The sequence below is a fragment of the Lonchura striata genome, chromosome 8, assembly GCF_050655825.1.
Source record: "Lonchura striata isolate lonStrDom1 chromosome 8, ASM5065582v1, whole genome shotgun sequence".
Classification (NCBI taxonomy): domain Eukaryota; kingdom Metazoa; phylum Chordata; class Aves; order Passeriformes; family Estrildidae; genus Lonchura; species Lonchura striata.
In genome coordinates, this window is record NC_140710.1 from 18,282,019 (window position 1) to 18,296,127 (window position 14,109).

The following is a 14,109-nucleotide window of genomic DNA, read 5'->3' on the forward strand; positions in this document are numbered from 1 at the left end:
TCTCAAAGCCTCATGCCCTGACTTCCAGATATTGAGTGGTGGTTTTTTCCCGAGCATATCCGAGCCCTGTCTTCCTCACACCACCCATGTATGACTTATTTGACTTCAGCTCTGAGGGGAAGAAAAAAATAATTCTAAAATACCAAAATGCTATCTAGCACTTCTGTATGTTCTGATGGAGTCTCCTGGGGCCACTGTACATGGAAGCCTCCTGAAGGGCTACTGATAAATCTTGTTGCACATATCACTACTTAATCCAGTTTATCCCCATCCCTTGCTTCAATAATCTACATTTAAAATCACTATAATTTAATTTTAGCCAACTCTGAGGAAGAACATCAGGATCTGGCTCTCTAAACATGGCTTGTTTTATTCATTTATTCATCTAAAAGAGTTGATTCTTTTCTGAGTTCTCATTTTCATAAGACAGATAAGAAAACACAGGAAAATGTTTAAGCAAGAGTAGTATATATTAAAGATTCCAAAGAATATCCATACTGTGTGGGGAAGACAGAAATGTTATTATTATAAAATATACATGTGTATGTAATCTTCCTTCTTCATGGATCTGATCTCCTCCACGGAGAGTCACAAATCCACATGATAGCCCTGAGTGCTCAGATTTTGCATTTGCTTCTCTGATTTTACAATAGCTGAAAGGTATGTAAAAACTCATGTAGCCAGACAGCTCCCTACTGACTACACATCTAAGCAACTTCACATGCATACATTACTCCAACCACTGAGAGCTGGAAATAACACATACCTAAAAAAAAATAAGAAACCTCATGCTTGAAAGGAACCTGCTTCAGTTTGGAACCTCCAGGGCTCTCCCTGACCAGACTGCACCTTCCACAGAGTCCTGACTTCTAAGGCAGGGACACACCAAACTACTGAGTTATGCTCTGCAGACTGAAAGGAGAGAATTTCTTCAAGACCTTATAAAGATGGCTAAAATAGCAATTTGTTGTTGAATGCAATTCAGGGAAAAAAAAATAATAACTACTATTGTTTTGCTAGTGTTATCCTAGAGTGCTTTTATGATTCCCTCCCATTTTTAATCACAATTTCAGTAAATGACCACTGTCCATAAAAAGCATCCAGATTACTTTCATTAAAAATAATAATAATACACAACATGGACTAGATTGACATTATTTGTTCACAGAAAGCAACAAAATACCCAGGGCACTGTGCCTGACAGTATTGCTATGATAAAGCTATACTTGAAGTGTGTCCATTTGAAGTGTCGCAAAGATTACAGCTTCACTGGTTTTAGAAAGTGAATGGTTTACCTAACTACACCTCAGGCCTTATGAGTTTTGTGTTTAACTAAGCAAGGGAGGATGAATTCAGATGCTTACTAGCCCTCTACAAAGGGGCCAGGTGAATAATAATATGTCAGCTTTAGGATATATAATCATGATTCCCACTCTGCATCCCCTTCCTCCTCTTCTTCTCCCTGTCCCCAAAATGTATTAAGATGGGAAATCAAAAATCCCTCCTGGTAGACTGTGAACCAAGATTTTTTAGAGGCTTTCAATTCACCATATTTGGGCATTTTTCAGAGCCAAACCAATTTTCAAGCCATGACCAAAACAAGCAAAAATCTACAAACTTCAAAAAGGTATTAGAATGAGAATTAAGGTTTGTGTATATTTTCTTTCCATGGGCGAAACAACACACATTCTCCTAACTAAAGTCATGGGATGTACTCATGAACTCTGCAACAGATTTCTACACAGCAGAGACATCAGGCATGGATAATTCCAATCTCAACCCTATAAACCACCAAATCTATAGGTAACAGAACACAGGCTCCTACAAGAGAAGGTGTTATCTGTACATGGTACTACCAGAATGTATGCACTCTTCTGTGATTCTGAAATACAGTTAGGTTCATATGTTAAAAATTGTGAAATGAAATGTGTGCATATCTCATGTCCTTCAAAATCATTACTGATATATGCAGTAATTACTAGCTTGTGATTTAAAAGACATCTACAGGGCACTGAAATGGAAATCAACAAATTCAATGTGCTTTTTTGAAAGATTTGTTTTCATCATGTATTGTCAAATACATAATGCATTTTTGTTCTCAGAAAAACCAAGCATTTTTTACATTCTCAGCTTCTTTTTTATTTTCTCTCATCAATAAATATTTAAACACATTCAACCTAAAAATCTCAAGCTGGTAATCTGCAGCTTGTGTCTTGCCCCCTGTGGTGTAACTATCAGTGTGGCAGTGCAGACTGCTGGAGAGACATTAAATAGATTGTGGTTACAGTCCTACCTGCCCACAGGCCAGTCCCATGCCTCGCTCCCCCATACCATGAGGACATGATAAATTTAACTCCAGCGCATCAGCACCAGCAACCTATGAAACATGTGGAAAGAAAAAAAATTAAAAACTAATTTCAAGTAATGTATTCTTTCCTGTAGTGTTTACTGTTCATGTTACATAGATTTCTTCAGACACTTGACTAATTTTTCTTTTTTAAGAGAAAAAGCTATGGTTATAATACCCTAGAAAAGAAGCATATTGATCATTAGAGATAAAAATTTCAAAAACTGATGGTGTTTCCAAAGATTCTCAAGGAATTAGAGCAAAAAAAAAAAAAAGTAAAAAGATTTGAGTAGAATAAAGAGTTGGTTCTGGAAAATGTTAAATTAAATGCAATTACAGGGCCTAAGAGCAGCACTAAGAGCTTTGGCAGGCAGTGTTACACAGGTGTTGCTGTGCTCTGAAGAACTGTAACTCTGTAATATATGTTTCCTTTTTGCTTTAATGGATTCAGTCTCCAGATTTTCTGCAGGCACCTGTACTGTGCCATAGCTTTCGTCATGAAGTAAATTTGTTTCTGAAGAACAGGAGGTTAATAAAAAAAGTCTAAACAAAGATATTAGTCATGCTAATAGTTACAATTAAAAGGGGAAGGAGCCGAGCTGTCCGAGGGCAGCACGCAGACACGCTCCTCTTCCTTTCTGAACTGCTCCAGCCTGACACGAACATCCCTCCTGTTGCTTTCCAGAGACTCTAACTAGGGCTTTGTTCTGCATCTGCATTTTGTTTTGCTTATTGAGCTGGAGTAACTTTGCCTGCTGTGTGGCCACGGTTCAGCAGCTCCCACAGTGCGTGAGCAGGAGAAGCCATCCATCACTGGCAGGAAGCCTCCCCGCCCCGGCCGGCCCCGCGAGCCGGGCCACGCCGGGGCTCTCGGCCTCCCTGACAAGCTGACCTTTTGGATGAATAGGTCGTCCTCCTGCTGAGACACTGTGGGACCTTCTGGGGCTTCTGCTCCTGTGAAAGCCACATCTATTACCTCCTAGGCAGGATCCTACGTGCGATTAAACAGCCCTGCTCTTCAGCTGCGCATTCCAGGGCGCCCCAAACTAGTGCTGCTCTCCACAGGGCAGACACCAGCAACTACTTCCCAGAAGAATCTTCTATCACACAGGTTACACACCATTGCCTGCATTTAAAGAACCACTCCTTTTCTAAAGGGGTAGCATAAATACAAGCATGGATTGGAAATATGTATCTTAAAGTTGGGCAGCAGTACCACTCGATTAAAAAATCAGGAGCAAATGGCACAGTAAAGCCATTCATCCTAATCTGTTTAAAAGTGGCACTGCTTCTGTCAAGCATAGATCTCAAAATATGATGTCATGGTCAATTAGGTATATATAGGTAAAAATTGAAATAGTGTTGAAGATCACCAAGCTAGCTACTGAAAATGTTTAATTTCACTTCCCTAAGTCCCCAAAGTGACTTTTTTCCTCATAGGTTAAAAATGTTCAAAGAAAATTGAGAAGTGTCACCCTACATAACCACAGGAGGGCTTAGGGCACTGAGTAAAGCAACAGTGATGTCCAAACAGTCTGCCATATGAAAACACTAATTCAAAATATTTACACATCTACCCATACATATATAAAAGCATATTTATAATTTAAACATTTAAATCTGAGGTAGTGCTAGCAATAACAATAAGGTGATTTTTTTCTTTACTTAAATTTGTTAATACTATGCTTTTAATTTCCTCTAGATACTTTATGTGGAAAACATGCTTTAATTTAAATGTAGCAACTTTGCTTTCCATTCAGTTATAGACACCTTTCCTATATTCAGATATAGATACTAATTTCTGAATGAAATTAGTGCAGTCCTGATAGGTATTTCTTATACTACTCCCTATGGACACAGGTACATGTTATTAAATAGTTTTTTCCTCAAATTGAATAGAAATTTCAGGTGCATAGTCTGTTTGCATTTCTGTAAGATTGGATTTATATTATAGAAAGCCTGCTGACTGCTATTATAGATGCTGACTTTCTCAGCTATCATTTTTGAAAGTCTGTATTAAAACTAGAATAGCATTAAATGAGCCCTTTATACTTTAAATATTCAAGAGTTTTATATTCAAAATTTCTTCTGGTGCTGTCAAACTAGTGTGCCTCTAGGCAAGGTAAGATCAAGTTGGGTTCTCAAAGGTAGAATTAAATTTTATCAGGGCATCTGTCATAATATACAGTTTGCTTAAAATGCAAATAAAAAGTATATAGATTCAAAGACTAAAGGCTTTCTAGGTACTGCTTAAAAATCCAAGGGACCATTTTTATGGAAAAGATTTCCTTTAAATTTACATTTCCATCATTTTAATGAAAACACAGAATAAAGAAATTATAATGGACATGTTTTAAACTCTCATTTTTCTCTTTGAATCTATTTCTTTCAAGAAATTCCTTACTGCAGCTCTTGTTTTCAAGGAGAATTTAAAAAAAAAAAATGTGGAAACAGATTTAGGAAACCATTACCTGAGCCATTTTTGAAAGTTCAGTCCAGTCCTCCCTGCTATAGCTGCACATGATGCTGGCAATCAGAACCTGGAAAGAGCACACATACATTATTGTAATACTGTACATTCCTGTGACTCTAGACATGAACTGCACAGCCTGCATATGGGAACTACCAGCTGTCTGCCAGGAGCTAGAGAATGAAATACAGCTGCAGACTCCACTGGGGACAAGAAACAGTGAACAAACTCATCTATTATATCCCTGGGTTTTAAAGAAGGTCCTATCCATGTGCGTTCTCTCTGCCGTGCGACACAGTGACAACGAAGTCACACAGAGCCAACCACAAAGCTGTCAGACATACTTGTTCTTGATGTCTGAGGAATGAAGTTGTTATCTACTGTTAATACAAATGACAGAAGCATTTTGACTATTTAGAGGTAGGAAAGACATCAGTGCATGAATTTACACTCCATTGTGGCAGTGTATGAACACAATATTCCAGATGACTTCAGGAATCCAGGACATATCAAATCCAGACCCTGGAGTCTCTTACCATGCAAGTTCAGAACAGTGAAAGGCAGCCAGAACTACTCTGTGTCCCAGAGGTAACTGGGAGGAGACTTTCAAGATGTGGGGAAGTTCTGCAGGATTGAGAGAATGGCCCAGGGAACCTCCAGCTTTTGTTATCCCACAATGCAGATTCTATTGCCTATGCACTGACTGGCCCCAGCTCCCCAAAGCTATTCTGTGTAATTGCCATTCTTTTTCATTACACCGAGCACCTTTCAAGTCCAGATTCTGCTTCTAGCTGCTGCTCCCTCTAGAATATTTCCTGAGGTTCATGTTTTTATGTAAAATAAAATCTAACAGGATTCTTCAGGGTGTGGGGGGGCACCTAAACACACAATGTACCAGTTGCATACAGTGCTATTTACTGTTAAATGAATGTTAACTACTTCTCTGGTCAATACCCAGTTCAAGTGACAGTTCTAGTTTCCATTTAAGACTAAAATAAAATCATGTGTTCTGAACTCAAAGGTTGAAATTCTGAGGTTGATATATTTGAGGTAAGATCAGCAAATAAATCAGCCCAGAAACTCCTGCATGAAGAACTTCTTAGAAGGATGATGTTTGGAAAAAAAATGCAACAAGAAACTATTGCAGCAGCTAAAAGGTTACATAGAAAAGATATCAGAGAAAGAACTTAATAGAAGTCTATAGTTTGTGTTCAAAGGAAACACGAGGAGAGGAGAATAGAGAAATGTCTGGCCATGCTCTTGTTTATTTAGCCCTCTTACATATAAATTTCATTTCACATGAAAGTGTGATTGACAGGCAATGTGACATTTGATTTTAATCTTGTTTTCCAAACAAGTTTTACTGTCTCATTAATATCTAGGGTTGGCTTAATCTGCCACCCCCTCATTTTAACACTTCTCTTGAACTTTCCTGTAATTCTGAGGGTTAATGACTCATTCATTTCAAATAAATACTGAAAAGCATGGTGTAGAAAAATTGTCCAATACACACAATTGCTAGAAACTGTAAACTCCCAAATTATCTACATAAGAAGGAGGAGATATTTAGTATCTTCAGAAGGGAGGGGAAACACACTTTGGAAAGTAAGGCAGGTATGGAGAAAATTGGACATGGTGAGGTTACATTCTATTAATTTAAAAGGAAATACCATGTATCATCATCATTATTTCCATTGTTTTGCTCTGATGAGTCTCTACAATGAGCCCACCTACCTGCAGACTGCCCACCCACCCACCCACCCTTCTGGCTGCTGTTTGCAGGATGGCAGTCTGGTGAGAGGGAAGTGTTTGATGAAGTGCCTGCCTTGCCTGCAGGTGCCCATTTGTGCTCACCTCTGGCATAAATATAAGACTAAACTCTTCATTAAGCACACACAATCATTACTGCCCACGCTTTAATTCCCCTCTGACAGGGAAAAAGAGTCTCTCTCCTATACCGTAATTTTTTAAATAGGGAAAAATCTTATATAGCTGTATAGGTCAAATGTTAATGAAACAAAATCTGTTCTGTGTCCTATTTGAATATTCAAAATAAACTGAGGGCTCCGGTAATAAACAGAAATCTTTTTTAAAGGACTTCAATTTTAAAAGCAAAATTTATGAAAAATCTGCCTAAGAAATTATATATGAGAAAAATTTAAAGCAACTGGAATTTATCTAGAAACTGTATCTTGTCAATTTCATGCTTTTTATAAACCAACTAAAACAAAAAAAACAACCCAGCAGCTCAGACACTGACAGCATGATAAGGATTTTCACAGTTGCAGTCACAATCCAAAGTACATCAGAAATCTGCACAATTGAGCTTTAAAACAAACCAAATTTTTCATTGGGGAAAGTTGTAAGACAACAAGGGCAGCTGACTTAAATTCATAAGTAGTTGAGTTAGGTTACATCAAGTGTTACTAATGAAATTTGAAAATTCTGCTGGGAGTGTACAAAAGAGGAGGAACATGATCTGTGATGTTTCAAAGAGCTGTTAATTAAGATAACATGTTTATTTAATATTGATTAGTTTTAGGATTCATATTTAAAATTAAGCTCATACTTTTTGACAGAAGCAGTGGTTTACAACAAAAATAACTCAAAACAAAAATTACATTTTTGCCATGACTGTTAACGGGAAAGCCATGATCTCAGAGGGAATAATGAAAATTTAAAAACAGTAGGGATTTTATGGGGTTTTTTTTGGTTTGTTTTTTTTTTTTCCCCAGTGCTCTTTTATAATTTGAAAATAAACTTATTTCCTAGGTGGAAGAATATCCCCCAGTACTCTGTGCTAACAAAACTGTCTTGTCTCAAGTGACTGTTTTTCCCCAAAACACCTTCACAGTCTTTTCATTTGGATTCAGTGCCCGAGAAAAATAATCACTGTCATGTGTGAACATTTAGGGGAACTATTGGTGATGCCTGAGGTTCAGATCTACTCCTAAAATCACACATGGAAATTTATAAAGAAAATATAGACTATTATCTACCTAAAAGAGAACAGCAAGAACAAAGTAAGAATTACAAGTGATAACAGGCAGAGGTTTTATTGGAAAGTAATAAATGAGAACTGTATCACATTTCAGCTTCTAAGTCTCTTCTCACTCATATTTTCAGTACCTACAATGCCATGTACCACATTACCAACCCTGCAAATTTAATAGCCCCAAACAGGTGCTATCTCATGGAGGTTCAGCATGTGGCCCTGCCCAGGAGCATCTGCAGAGAGCACATCCTCCCTTTTGATTCCTCCAATTTTCAGTGGCAACCTGACGTGAGCTAATTACAGTGGTTGGAGCCACAAGTGTGAGGCTGCACATGCTTCCCAGCTTACAAAAGTAGACTCCTGACAGATCTCACAATGAAGCTGCTGCTAAAGTGTGGTAAGTGGTAAATGAGGGTTGGCTAAATTGCAGCTTTGTCACAGCTCGAGTGTGGGCTGCCTGCAAACTGTGCATGATTGAAGCACAGTGGGACCCCTGGCCCATTCCTTATTCCAGATCAAAATCATAGCTGGTATAGGCTGTTCCCTCTTCTCCTCCACCCAAACTGCTGTTTTGCCTGTTGTGGGAGATGCTGCCGCCCCTCCCCAGGCCGGGGAGGGCAGCAGCCCTGCAGACTCTGTCCCTCCCTGACCATCACTGTGACAGATGCCACCAGACAAGGGCTTTTCACCCCGGCACCACATGTGACTGACAATTCCTCCAAATGCCTATAAAGTGACAAATGCACGTTTGCAACATCACACACTGTTCTGTGTTCAGCATTTTCCTGATCGTTCATGGAACAAAGAGGTCCTCAATAAAACTTGCTTGTTGTTGGAGGGAAGGGAGGTGGAAAAGGGAGGGTATGTAATGTACCAGTTAGGACACCATTATAAGATGAATATACTGTAGCTAAAGCAGTAAAAAGCTACATTTCACACAATTCTGTGACTAATGCATTAGTAGTTGTTCTACTTAAAAGAACACTGACAAGGTACTTCTTATAATCCTTAAAATATTTTTCTCCCTGTTTATAATAATCCCCTGGAAGCTTAAACTAGAATCTGTTTCCCTTGTGAATGTTCTTTTCCTCATCCATTATCTCTGTGTGGATGTCTCATGAATGCAATAGAACGAAAAGAAATAATAAGGATGAGGTTTGCCACTGTGTACGTTTTCAAGTGATCCTTCTTTCCTAGCATACAGAATTCACTGCAAGAGGCTGCAAAACAAAAAGAAGGAGGAAAAAAAAACAAAAACAAAACAACAACTGGGTCTAGTTTGGGTCACATCTATTTAAAGCCGAAAGCAGTAAAACTCTACATTGACAATTACCATTTGTCCAGTACTGCTCTGCAGGGAGTAAGGGAGCTTCAGTACACTCGAACAGCCTGAAGAAAAGTCTCAGCAATCTGGATTTAAATGTGAACACTGTCAATTCCTACAAATTTAAGAAAAATTCTGAACATACAGAATGAAATTACAATCCTCATGCCTGTGATAACCATATTTATTTTGGTCATCACACACTGGCCAGAGCCTGCATCTGTTCAGAACCTCCTCTTCCAGACTGTGCATAATCTCCCTGCACTACAGGAAACCAGCCACCATAAATTCTGCTTGCTCTTTTCTACCTGTACCTTCTTATTGCTGCACCAGACTTGAGGGCAGTTCTGCATCATGTCCATAGATGCTCTGTTTAGACACTGCTGCTGGCCACAACATGCACCCCTCTCTGATTTCTCAAATACTGACAAAAAGACACAGTATTTTATTTTTCAAGTGCAAAACCAGAAAGAGATTCTTAGCATCATCTTTAAAGACCGCTCCCCTGAAAGCTGTAAAATCAAGAGGAGCTTTCAAGAAGGCTGAAGGAGTGGGCTTTTTAATAGCTATTTGTTTGGGAGGCAGAGATAAGGAACAGGATAACTGGTGTTTAAAGATGGGGTGCAGAGATTGAAGATTTTATTAAGAACCAGATTTCAATACCCACAGAATTAATGCTAATCAAGCTAAACTTCAAAAGGTATTTGTGTTTGGGTCAGATGGAAAGACCTCAAACTTCCTTTCAAGACACATTTTTTCCTTTGAAACAGTACAGCCTTGCCACACGACCTGCTCAGTCTGTACAAACACAAACATTTTAAATCAAAATTCCTCAGGAAGCATTTAGTAAGAAGGAGTTTGGCAGTGATGATACAATCTTTCTAGAGCAATGGCAAAAATAAGATGTTCAGTTCACCACTCACCAGAGGAAAAGGCACCTACATCTACACAAACATAAGGAGAGGAGAACTTGGCAGCTGCATCACTGTTTCACAGCATTAAATTCCCCATCTGTCAGAAGGAGGGGACCTTCACTCAGTGCTGGCCCACACCATCTCTCACCCGCACACCGTAACAAGCCAGCGCTCAGAACCTTTCCTGAAGGTCCTGCCCAAGTGCAGCTACAAGAGCACAGGGCCACCAGGTACTTGGCAAGCAGTCCACAAAGAACAGTTTATAGGGCACTCCTTTGCCATTTCCATGACACAGTAACTAACCTTGTAAATACCTGCGTGGAAAAAACACCTGCAGATGGGTTTCTCGTAGTTCTTCACATGAGTGAGCCAAACACACCGGCCGTAGGCCAGGCTGCCCGCAAAGAGCTGGCAGCGAGGGGGGAACAACAGCAACACAAGATTTTTGGGTTCCATTCGAGATGTTCCACTTCTCAAGACTCACACCAACAGCCTTCCTCTCTACCCCTGCCTCTTACACAGCACCAAGTCGAGGATGAGTCCCAGCTGTGCCACACTGAGCCAGCAGAAAAGTTCTTGGAGGTTTTGTGCTATCCAGTGCTACCAATGGCCACCCTCTGCTTTTCAAAATGGTCACTGGCTGATGAGATGATCCCCCTCAAAAAAACAGAGCCAGAATTACCAATGTACAGAACACTTCTAACACCCACTGTACAAGACAGGAGTACAAGCACAACAAACATTCTGTACTGCACAAATACACTCAAATGTGCAGTATTGAAAAACAACAGGAGCACAAACATTTGCTGCTATAAAAATAACCCTCTGGAAACCAGCCTGATTTTGCTGCCTTGTACACTCAGCCTGTTTTCTCTTTTCCTGTACATTCTTGTAAATTTTGATTTGTTGCAGAACTGAAATAAAAATAAGCTTCTTATTAAAAACTACCTAGAACATCAAATCCCATGCAATAAGAAAGTTAACAATTGTAAAACCTGTCATGTCTCTGAGAAGCAGAGGAATTATCTTGTTATCAATTTAATAATGGAACACTGAAGTAAATGATGCCATCCACTGACACCAGTAACACTGCCTCTCCTGGGAAATTCAAGTTGGTAGGAACTGTCAATCTAGATGGATATGGACATATGAAAGATTGTACCTTCAGTCCATAAATCTATTCTTTCTGCACTGCCTTAATAAAAAGATTCTGCATGATGATAAAGACAAGCAATGCAGAATGTCTTGACACTGCTGACCTGCAATTCTGCTTCTCTTCTCTCTTCTTTTTTCAGGGAATTTACTCTCCAGTAAATAATTTAACAATCTTAAACCATCCATTGTTTTCCTCCTTCACTTTCACTTAAAATGCATATATTTGAGTATTTGAAAATGGGACAAGTAGGGGATATTAGTAGGTTTATTATTCAGTTGTAGCAAACCTGAATAAAGCACTTTCTGTGCCTTGCTACCTTATAGAGAGATCTCCTCTTTGTGTTTTAAAGGAAGGGGAAATTAGATACAACAGAGCAACACAAAAACAGGCAAAACATTACCAGCACACAACTAAGTATAGAAAGATGTTGATAAAAGTTTGAAAATGCTATGATTTGCTCTATGTATTACATACGAAAATCAGCATGAGCAGAAAACACCAAAGATTCTAATCCCAGGCTAAATGGAGATGCTTATTTTTAAAGGCAGTTATTTTCATATGGTGATCCTGCTTCTATCAATGAGATTCGCCTATTTAATGAGATTATTTCATGGATTTCAGTGAGTACACTGGGCTACAACTTCAAAATCAGGCCTAGATTGTTGTTAGGTTCTAACACCCTTGTACAAAGAAAACCCAAAGTTTATAAACAAACCTTTTTCTCTGTAAAATAACACAAATTGTGTCTTTGATGGGAGCAGAAAGCTAAGCAGGTTGCACGTAAGAACTTGCTGCACCTGTAGAAAACAAGGGATTTACTTGGTTTTGTAAGTGCCCTTCTACTATGTCAGACTGAGCACCGTGTCAGCACTACCAGGGCAGCAGTGGAGCTACCTTGGCCCTGCTTACACAGAAGTGTACAGACAGACATCACAGACGTGGAAATGTGCATAAATGAAAATGAAATTGAAATGTGACCTAATGAGAATCCTGCTAATTCTCAATGCAACTGAAAAAAAGGTGAATGGTCAAGAAAAAAAAAGATCTGATGCATCCCCCATGACTTGGGGCACTCTAATTAAGATGTGGTAACTTCTGAACAGTGAAAAGGGAATGGAATAAGAGTTCCCCAAAGCATATGTACAATGAAAGAGAATACAGCATCTGTATAGAGCACTTCAGGGAAGTTCAAATATTTAACATGACTAGAAGTAGTATGTCCATTTTATGACAGACTGTTGAAAATTTCAGTATTTCAGGTAAACCCTTCAAATTGTAATGAAAATTACCTATATGGCTAAAGACTTCCCTGGAAATTTGATAGAATATCTGGGATTTTATATTTAATAGGAAACCTACCCTAGTTCAACCTTTAGTCTCTTTACTAATGAGTGAAAACAAATATATGACTGCATGGAAATAAAGACTGAAACCAAGAGAAGATGAAAACAGATAGTAATTTTTGGCAGTACTTCTTTCTAACAATGCCTGCAAGCCCTTGTGGAATTGGCATGCCCCTGCTGTATTTCTGTGCTTTCCACACTGATTTAATATAAAGAGAAAGCAGAGGGGGCCAATACATTATTGGAGAAGCTAACAGAAAAAGGATATATCTAATTCTATGATATTTCAGACACATGCTATGACCTGTAGCAAAAGCTTTTCACCAGGGTGCTGACACATTATTGATTCTCAAGACCACATAAGAAAAACAAGGCAGGCAAAAGGCTACACAAATTTGTGAATTTTTTCCTCCACCTTTAGAAATTTTTCTCTTATCAAATTCTCTGCCCAGATACACAAAGTCCTTTTAACCACAGTTCTTTGAGCACCTTGCTAATTGCTCTTTATTTTCACAATAATACAGGCAACCCTCTGCAGGGTGCCCCTCTGAGAGGGAAAGCCAACTGGAGACAAAGATGTTCAAGGCATGTAGGCTGTTCCCACAGAGGGAATGAGCAGCTGTTGACTGAAAGGAACCCTAAGATCCTTTCCAGACTTTGACTGCCCCTAGGTATATATTTCCCCAATTACTGAGCAGCAAAGCTGCTTAACTTATTAGAAAACAAGTTCAGCATAAAATAGACAAAATACAGAATGAATAACTTCATCAGTTTCCTAACCCCTACACTCCACCAGCTAGCAATTTCCCAGGTCAAATCTGTCTCTGAGCATCTCTGAGAAGTCCATCCTATCTCTTCTCTTGTTCCCAGGGCTCCTTTTAATTCACTTCCTTGGATTTTGAAGGTTCAAGACAGCTAGCAGTATCAGTGCTAGTAAAGGAGAAAATTGTGACTCAGAGAGCAGAGAGAAAAACCCCTCCCTTCTTACACTTCAGAGCCCTGTGATCTACTTCATCATGTGACATTGCTGGTGCCAGAGGGATGCTTGGTAGAAGTAAATGATTTTGTCAGCCAGGTTGCATCCTCCACAGCTCACCCACTCTCTCTCTGTGCACCATTATCCTCATAGTGATATAATGAAAATCAGTGATAATTTACCTGATTTTGCACAAACCACTCTTCAGTTAGGCTGTACTGAGAGGTGAGGGTGTGGTAGTTAGGAAGATGTGTAGGAACAAGCTATAAGGCTTGTCCTACCTTCAGGACATTATCTGATGGCTTTAAAGGCCAGCTGCATGGGGGAGAGTATCAGTCCCTAAATATTTTTTGTATTTTAATACTATATATATATAAATAGTATTTCCCTAGGTATTGGTCTAGGTGTGGGACTTCACAAAGAGGAGCACTTCTTTACAGTCCCAAACCACCCTGACCAATGGGGAGGCTCACCTCCTGATCAGAGACAATCTGCAAATGTTCACAGGGCTAAAAGCATGCTATCTTTTCAACGGCCAAAGCAAGACCAGTGGGATCCATCCCCACCAGAATCTTTCATTTGGA

At 39.2% G+C, this 14,109-nt stretch overlaps 1 protein-coding gene across 7 annotated transcripts in view; it reads right to left on the reverse strand.

The window, feature by feature from the left end:
• Positions 1-14,109, reverse strand: part of DPYD (dihydropyrimidine dehydrogenase) — a 349,713-nt gene that overhangs the window by 104,335 nt on the left and 231,269 nt on the right. For all 7 annotated transcript variants that reach the window (XM_085586539.1, XM_085586538.1, XM_085586535.1 and 4 more), the window contains 2 exons: positions 4,819-4,887; positions 2,294-2,377 (listed from right to left, as the gene is read on the reverse strand). In XM_085586539.1, coding sequence (XP_085442665.1) covers positions 2,294-2,377; positions 4,819-4,887 — 153 coding nt within the window. The remainder of the gene's footprint in view (positions 1-2,293; positions 2,378-4,818; positions 4,888-14,109) is intronic.